This window comes from Myotis lucifugus, unplaced genomic scaffold (assembly GCF_000147115.1).
Source record: "Myotis lucifugus unplaced genomic scaffold, Myoluc2.0 scaffold_90, whole genome shotgun sequence".
Lineage (NCBI taxonomy): Eukaryota > Metazoa > Chordata > Mammalia > Chiroptera > Vespertilionidae > Myotis > Myotis lucifugus.
Window position 1 is genome coordinate 3,182,152 of NW_005871138.1, and position 8,842 is coordinate 3,190,993.

General features: G+C 51.3%; 1 protein-coding gene across 1 annotated transcript in view; it reads right to left on the bottom strand.

The window, feature by feature from the left end:
- The window catches only part of MMP9 (matrix metallopeptidase 9), a 7,963-nt gene extending 6,563 nt beyond the window's left edge, over positions 1-1,400 (bottom strand). The window contains 4 exon segments of the mRNA XM_006091368.3: positions 2-24; positions 27-46; positions 396-628; positions 1,137-1,400. Of these exon segments, the coding sequence (XP_006091430.1) occupies positions 2-24; positions 27-46; positions 396-628; positions 1,137-1,274 (414 nt within the window). The 5' untranslated portion in view covers positions 1,275-1,400.
- Between the last annotated feature and the right edge of the window lie 7,442 nt (positions 1,401-8,842).

Consider the following 8,842-nt stretch of genomic DNA (forward strand, 5'->3'; position numbering starts at 1 on the left):
CGTCGTCGATCACGTCGCGCGGGAGTCTTCCGAGTAGTTTTGGATCCTGTAGGGAAGAGCCGGGGGGCAGGGTCCGGGAGAGTAAGAGGCGGGAGCCGGGGCGGCAGGCCCCGCCTGTGCCTCGGCGACCTCGGCTCCAGGCTTTCATCATTAACGCGCTGTCAGATGCATTTTCCTCTGTGGACACACCCTGGCCCTGGCAGGAGGACCCGGACTGGAGGCCCGCTTCCCCAAAGGGCGGACGGGGGCTCACCGGGGGAGCCACCTGCCCCAGGCTGCACGTTTAGTGAAACCCAGGGATGGGCCAGACAGAACGCGTTCCACCGCTGAGCGCGCACGCGGAGACCGGCCTCCTCACCCCACCCGCTCCGACCCCGCGGGACCCCGCCACGCACCAGTACGTGATGTTTTCGTGGTGCCACTTGAGGTCGCCCTCAAAGGTCTGGAAGTTGCCCAGGTCTGGGACGCCACAGCGCGGGGTGCGCATAGCCTCCAGAGTGGTGCTGTCCAGCTCCCCGGTCTCCGGTAGAGACAGGCGTCTCTGGAGGACCCGCAGCGCCCGACTCAGGGCCTGATCGTCGTCGCTCAGCTCGCCGACTTGAGTGTAGCCATAGCGGTACAGGTACTCCTGTGGACGGAGGGGCAGGGACATCCAGGGCACTGACTCCCTTTCTCTGCCCTCTTGGGTCAGAACTCCATCCCCCCAGGGGCTCAGGATCAGCAACAAGGCGTTGATGGTACCCAGGACTTGGTACCCTGGACATCAGTACTTGTGCCCACCCAAGTATCTCCCCTCCCTGCAGACATCCTTAGTTCCTTCCCAGCCCTGGATGCTCCTGGCCATGCCGACCTCAGGGGCCCCTAAGGTTCACCCCTGTTCACCTCCAGCCCATGCACACCCCAGAACCCTCCAATGCTCCCCCACCCCCATATTATCCCCATTGCCCACCTAGGAAACTCATGAACCCATTCTTGACCATCGCTGCCCAGAGCCTCCACAGGACGCCCCCCTCCCAGTGCCTGATCCTAGACACCTGTCTCTAGACGTCCCCATTACCCCCAGTGTGGCCCAAAGCATCTCCTGAGAGCCCATGCCCTCCCTGCGATTCCAACTCTAGGCTGAGGTGTTTGCTTACCTCTGCCAGCTGCTTGTTGGTGAGAGTTGTTCCCAGGTCTCCTGGGAAGACCACAACAGTGGGCTGGTGTGGTCTGGGGGCCGCAGAGCAACAGCCCAGCACCAGGAGAGCCAGGACCAGGGACAGCCAGGGGCTCATGGTGAGAGGAGCAGTGTCTGGCTGCAGCTGCCCTGGTGGGGGCTTTAAGGAGGCAGTGTTCACTGAATCAGTGACCCCGCCCCTCACCGCCAGGCTGACTCAGGGGATGGGGTGTATGCATGTATGTGCGTGTGTATACGTGTGTGTGTGTGTTGGCAGCCCCGGTATGAGAAGGCAAAGAAAGGGCTTACACCACCTCCTCCTCTCCTTGCTGCCCACAGTCCCTACTGCTGAGTCAGGCAGGACCCTAGACCCACAGAGACCCACAGGAAACCACAGGCCCATAGGGGAAGGTTGGGTTTTGCAAACTGCACAGCTTGTGAGAACTTCATGAAAAAAGGGAGGAGCCCCCCATCTGAAGGCCCCAAGTGCTCAGCCAAAGGGAAGAAGAAGAGGCCTTTTTCTGAACCTAGTGATCCCACTTCCTGGTCAGACCCCCCCTCTGTGGGCCCCACCCCACACTCCCAGGCTCTGCCCACTTTTCTCTTCCCTGGAAGCCTTCCTGGACTCGGCTTCCTCTCCCTGCTCCACCTGGCCTGAAATGAGTGGCCTCTGCTAGGCTGGAGTTGGGGAATTCCACCGGGGCTGACTCCTTCGGGGTAGTGGAGGGGGAGTTTGTTGCATCTGGAAGCCGGCAGACACGGCTTTCCTCTCTTCCTACAGTGCCTTGGGCAAATGTCCTCACCACTCTGAATGTGTTTCCTCAGCTGTAAAAAGGGGCTCTTCGTCCCTGAATTGATGTGAGGATAAAATGAGATCCAACGCATAAAATGCTTAATACAGTGTATGTTGCAAGCCCTCAACAGACCAGCTGAGATTGCTTTTAATTATTTGGGCCAAGATCATGATTTCAACTTGAATCAGGAGACTGGGGTCTTGGGCTCTAACCTGCTGTGTGACCTAGAGTAAATGCCTTCCCCTTTCTGGGCTTTGGACTCAACTATAAAATGGGGGGAGGGGTTTATCTCCAGGAGCCCTTTCAGTTCTCTAGCCCTGCTTCACCCATGCAAGCTCCAGCTCCAGTGATGACCACTTATGCCAATAAACCAACAGCTTCCTTCCTATCCTTTTCCCCAGGCAGCCAGAGTAGGGCAGGATCCACTATTGCCTTCTTCAAGGCATTATTTGGGAAGAACAACAATAAAAATTCAATAAGCTGTATTTAAAGGACTTACTCAGCGCCAGGCACTTTATATGTTTATCTAATAAATGAGTCTGTGAGATAGAGACAATTAGCTTCCCTTGTAGGAAAGTGGAAACTTTAGGGTTCACTAATTAATGAGTCACACAGTCCTGGTTTTCAGTCCCAGCTCTGCCATTTCCCAGCTATGTGACCTTGGGCAAGTCACTTTACCTCTGAGCCCTAATAATCGTGCATTTTTTTAGATTTACTGTGGAGTACTGTGATGAGTCCCCTATAAGCATCTCATCTTATCCTCACCACCAGCTGGGGAGCAGGTTTGAGTATCCCTCCCATTTTCAGGGGAGGAAACTGAGGCTCAGAGCAATTAAGGAACATGCCTTAACCACCCAGTGAGTTAATACACAAAACCAGAACTCAAGCCTAGGGCTGCCTAGTTCTGAAGTTTTTAATGTTTATGGCATTTACAGGGAGCTGAGATAACTAGGGGTTGGAGAGGAGTTGGAGGATGGGATGGGGGAAGACCTAAAACCTGGACCCATTTCCCCTAATCCCTTGCACCCACTGAATATCAGAGGGGAGGCCTAGGCTTTGGGGAATCAGAGGCTAGGACAAGGGACCCAAGGGGGCTATAGTCCAGACTTGAGAGTGTGGGGTCAGAGCAATATGATTTTAGAGATGGAAACAGAGAGACCCTTTAATCCAGAGGGTCTTCATCTGGAGGCAGACATGGACTTTAAGAGAATCCATGAACCACCTCCTAACTTGCCATCAATTATACAAAATATGTCATATCTATGTATATATGCCACATTTCTCAAATTTTGCACTATTGACGTTTGGGCCAGATAATTCTTTGTTGTGGGGGCCATGCATCTGTTGTAGGATGTTTAGTAGCATCCCCAGCCTCCACCCACTAGATGCCAGTGGCACCTCCCCCTGCCAGTTGTGTCAACCAGAAATGTTGCCAAACATTGCCAAATGACCCCTGGGTGCGAGGGGCCAAGTCACTCCCACTGGCATATGTTGGTTTTCTTAGGTAAAGGGTCCAGAACTTTCATCATATACTCAGACCATTGATGATGACCTTCAAACCTTTAAAGACCACTTAGTCAACAAATATTGGTTAAGTTTTTACAGGCTAGTCATTGTGTTAAGAATTGGGAAGCCTTAGCCTGTTTGGCTCAGTGGATAGAGCATCGGCCTACGGACTAAAGGGTTGTGAGATCAATTCCAGTCAAGGGTACATGCCCGGGTTACAGCTTGATCCCCAGTGCGCGGGGCGGGGGGGGGGGGGGGGGAGGCATGCAAGAGAAGCAGCATCATGATCTCTCTCATCATGATGTTTCTATCTCTCCTCTCCTTCCTCTCTGAAATCAATAAAAATATTTTTTTAAAAAAAGAATTGGGAATATACGCCCTGCCAGTGTGGCTCAGTGATTGAGAGTTGACCCATGAACCAGGAGGTCACAGTTTGATTCCTGGTCAGGGCACATGCCTGGGTTGCAGGCTCAGTCCCCAGTAGGAGGTGTGCAGGAGGTAGCTGATTGATGATTCTCTCTCATCATTGATGTTCCTATCTCTCCCTCTCCTTTCCTCTCTCTGAAATCAATAATAATAAAAAACATATTTTTTAAAAGAATTTGGAATACAGTAGTGACCAAGATAGCTATTGTCCGTGCTCATGGATTTGAGAGTCCAGTAAGGGAGAAATCAAATGAGTGATTTATTACCAGAAAGACCAGCATCACAAGAGGGAGGCATACTTATCTACTCCAACTGCCCCCATCATGCAGATGAGGAAACTGAGGCAGGCTCAGAGTGGAGAATTTTCCTCTCTTAGGTCACAGAGCAAGTCAGGGACTGAGTGTGGGGGACAAGAAGGAATGGTAGCTAAGAGTCTGCACTGTAGAGCCAAGCTGCTTTGATTCAAAGCTCAGCTTTGGCATGGACCTGCTGTGGGATCTGAGTAGTTGGCATAATTGGTCAATGCCTCAGTTTCCCCATCTGTAAGATGAGGTTAACAATAGTGCTTATCTCATGTGGTTATAAGGGTCAAGTGAGTTAGCAGATGTCAAGTGCCTGACACATAAGAAGTGTTTGGGGCTACTCTAATTATGATTGCTTCTGGACCAGCTGGCTGTTTTTACCAATTGGCAAGCAGGGAAAGAACACCCCACCAGGAACCCTGGAAATTGATTCCTGGAGTCAATTCAAGCAAGAAGCCTCCTTTCCTCACTCCCTCCCAACTTCCTCCTTTACCCCCTGGTTCCCCAACCCTCATCAAGGGCAACTGGGGAGAGCTTGGTTTTCAACACAGCAATGGCAGGAAGTGGTTCTGGTTACCACATCCCCTTCCCCACTTCCCCAGCCCTCCTTCCACTACCACAACACAGTTTAGCCAAGACCCTGGGAGAGGAGGCAGGAAGCAGGATATACCCCCAGGTGGGCTCCCTCTAAGCCTGACCAGAGTCATAGCTTGGACTCTAAGCCCCTCAATCTGGTGGAGGCCCCCTCAGGATGGGAAGGGGCTGATCCTGGAGCCCTGAGTCACCAGCTGGATGACACAGCCCTGCGGGCTGCTATTAGTAACTCCAGGCCCCTAGACCGGGGTCAGCCTCACGAGATGAGGAATCTCTCCCCCATGTAGGAGGGGGAACTCCAATCCTGTTTCTCCAAATCCTGCCAGAGAGGGGAGGGGCAGCCAGGCCTGAGAGGCCCCGGCAGGATGTTGAGAAGACACTTGTGTCTAGGATGAAGCAGAAAGGTGTGTATATTGCAAGACATTTCCTCAGGGGAGAGCATCACTCATGTACCCACCCCCACCCGCAAACACACCTGCCATCCCTAGCCTCAGGGTGGTGACAATTCCCAGGCTGACTCTTAGAGGCCCTAATAATAATATTGTCATGCCTCCCACTTATCTGTACTGAGCTCCTTCAACAGGAAGCCATAGAGTGTAGACTTTGGAGTAGCTCCTATTCCTTCTGACTGTTTGACCTTAGACAAGTCACTTTGGCTCTCTATGCCTCCATTTCCTTGTCTGTAAAATGAGGAGGGAACAGTCCTCACTCAAAGGGTTGAGGGGGTATTAAATGAGATTACACATTATATGTGCCCTGCCTAGGAATCGAACCGGCAACCTTTCAGTGCATGGGATGACGCCCAACCAACTGAGCCACACCAGCCAGGGCAGCAAATCTTCTTAACATATTTGAATCTGAGCTTTAGAACTCTTTGGCATTCACAGAAGGCAGACATTGTAAACCATTTTCATAGTGATGGACCCAAGGCCCAGAGAAGGGCTTCAGTTTGCTCACTGTCACACAGCCGATGAGTGACAGCGCTCCTGCCCAGGCCTTCTGACTCTGAATCCCGTGCTAATATCAGGTCACTGGATCTGACAAGAAGGAAGTCACTGGGGGAAGCAGCCTGGGGCAGTAGTGGGGCCCAGAAGTCAGGCTGGAGGGGGAGTCAGGAACAACAGAGAGAACAGGATTGGGGTGTTTGGTCAGGTGAATAAAAGAGGGAAAATTAAAGGGGCTGGAAGGGGCAGAGAACAGTCAAGGGGTGTTTCCTTGAAGGCGAGAGCTTCATGCCCACAAGAAGGGATGGTGCTTGGAGGGAGAGACATGCAAATTTAGGGGGAAAGAGGATAAGCCCAGGACCAGTTCCTTTGGCATCGCACTGCCCACTGGCAGGTAAGGTTATGCTTGGGGTCCCAGCAAAGCAGGTGCAGCCCCAAAACACACATTTTAAAACTTATTTGCTTTTTTTATTATTAAGACATTTTTAGAGTAGGTTTAGGTTCACAGCAAAATTACAAGGAAAGTACAGATTTCCCATATATTCCCTGCCCCTCACATGCAGATCCTACCCATGATCAATATCCCTCACTCGGGTGGTACATTTGTCACAATTGATGACACTTCATTGACACATTGTAATCACCCAAAGTCCATGGTTTATGGGTCACTCTTGGTGTTGTACATGCTATGGGTTTGGACAAATGCATAATGACATGCATCCCTCGTTGTGCTATCATACAGCGTCATTTCACTGCCCTGAACGTCCTCTGTGCTCTGCTCATTCATCCCTTGCCACCACAAAGATGGTGTTTTTCAAGAAGTCCTTAAAGCAGCCAACATGGGGAAAATCAGGTCCCTGTTGGACTTCCTCTTACAGTCATTTCAGGGTTCAGTGTTGTTTTCCTTTGGATGACAGATGGGGAAGACACCATGTTCTCAGTGATCACGGCCCTGAGGGTCTGAATCTGGGCCTGTTCACAATGGGAAGAGGTGGAGGGGCCCGAATCCTCGGAAATCTCATGTTAAACATTTAGTGGTGTAGCTGGTCAAGCGGATTGAAGTTAACTAGAAGAGGACGTTCTGCCAAGAAAAGGCGGGGGCCTGCAAGCGGGCCACGTCAGAACAAAGCCTTGGAAGCAAGACTTATTGTTCAGAGGCAGAACTTTCCTTGAGGCGATGAATAGTCCATGAGGGCATGGAAAGTTCAAGGGAGGGTACACTGCTGCAGGTGGAAAGGGTCTTTGTATAACATAGGAAATTAATAGTTTAATGTATAACTTAGCTCAAATGATCTCATAAGCATGCCTGTTAGTCATTGTCACTTGCTGTACTCCATTGTTATTTGCTATACTCCCCAAATAAAAGCCATGAGAGCTTTGGGGGCTTTGCTACTTGCCTGACTAGCAATAGCCCTCTGCTTCTCTAAACTCAATCCTGCACGCCGAGCTCATCTCAGCGTCACCGTTCACAAAGAACATCAATAAGTGGTCACTAAGTTCATGCTGGTTGGAGCTGCAGGGAGATGTCCACACAACACACAGGGCAACTGGCAACTTCTTTGCCCCTTTTACAAACCTGGGTTGCACCCCCATTCTTGGCCGGCACACTTTCTCAGGCATCTTCTAGTTTGGGTGCTTCTCGAAGTGTAGTCCCAGGCCCAGAAGTTCAGCACCACCTGGGAACTGTTAGAAATGCAGATCCTCACCCCAAAACTATAGAATCAGCACCTCTGGGTGGGGCCCAGCCATCTTTGTTTTAACAAGCCTGCCAAGTGATGCTGGTGCACGCTCAAGTTTGAGCCCTCTGCTCTAGTCAAGCTTCAACCCAACACTAAGGCGGGGGACGGGGGGGCAGGAAAGATGCTTCTGACACCATTTCCAGATGAGGAAACTAAAGCTCAAAGAGATAAAGCCACTTGCCCAAGCTCACACAGCTAGTACCCAAATCTGGCCTTGCTGACTGCAGAGCTGGTGCTCCTCCCCACAGTGTTACAGCCAGGGCTGACAATCAAACATTAACAACCAGGACTTCATGAACCCCCAGCAATCAGAACTCATTCAGTCCAAGGAGGTGGGGGAGGCGGGTTGTGTGGATCATGAACCCTTTCACTCCTGGATCCGCAGTCCTAGGGGCCTAGGGGAAGAGGCTAGAGCTCTGGGCCACTTAGATGGTTCAAAGCAGCGCCTGTTACCAACGGGTAGGGAAATATTTCAATATTTAACAACTGGTGCTTCTGTACCAGTTGCACACCAGCTGAACATGAGCCCTGACAACAGTCCCCTCCCTAAAAGACCAGGTGGAGGGCCTAGAGCTAAATATAGCTCCAGCGAGGACACAGGTACAACGCTCCTCTATGAGACACTACCTGTTCAGCAGTGCTGCTCAAATGTGGCTGCGCACTGGCATCACTAGGATTTTCTTTTGAATAGTGATGCCTGGGTTTCACCCCCACACACACTCACCCTCGAGATTCTGACTTAGTTAGTCTGGGGTACAGCCTGAGCACTGGGACTCTTTCCTATGCAGCCGGGTTGAAAACACTGCTCTACAGGGCCCCTGAAACCTGTAAGAGACGAGATTAAGAACCCCTGGTTTGCATCAGTATTTCCCAAGGCTGGGGACTTAAAAAAAATACAGATTCTCAAGAGATCTGATTCACTAATCAGTGAGGCCTGGAAATGGATGTTAGCAAGCTCCCCTGGTTTAGAAATCAGTGGCAGAGACAGCCCCTGAGGTCCGAAGGGCTCAGAGATTCTACCCCCGCCCCCAGCCCACCCCCGACATAGTTGAAGCAATTGCGAACATTTTGCCAGGAAGCATCCAGAACCGATTTCTGCAGCTCTTCCTTCCCCTGTGTGTTGGAGACATTGCTTCAAAGAACACGCTCTGAAACACCGCCCAAGATACCCTCCCGGGAGAGCCATTTTCAAGCGAATTGCTGCAGAGCCTCAGGCCTGCTCTGATTGCCTTTTCTTCCCATTAATCCTGGGATACCCTCATTTAGATGCGATCTGCATACATTTGCATATTGAGTTCCAGGGCCCCCTCCTCCCGCCTCCCCACCCCTGTGGCATGATATAGGGGACAATAAAACTAATGTATTCACAAAGCCTGCTGAG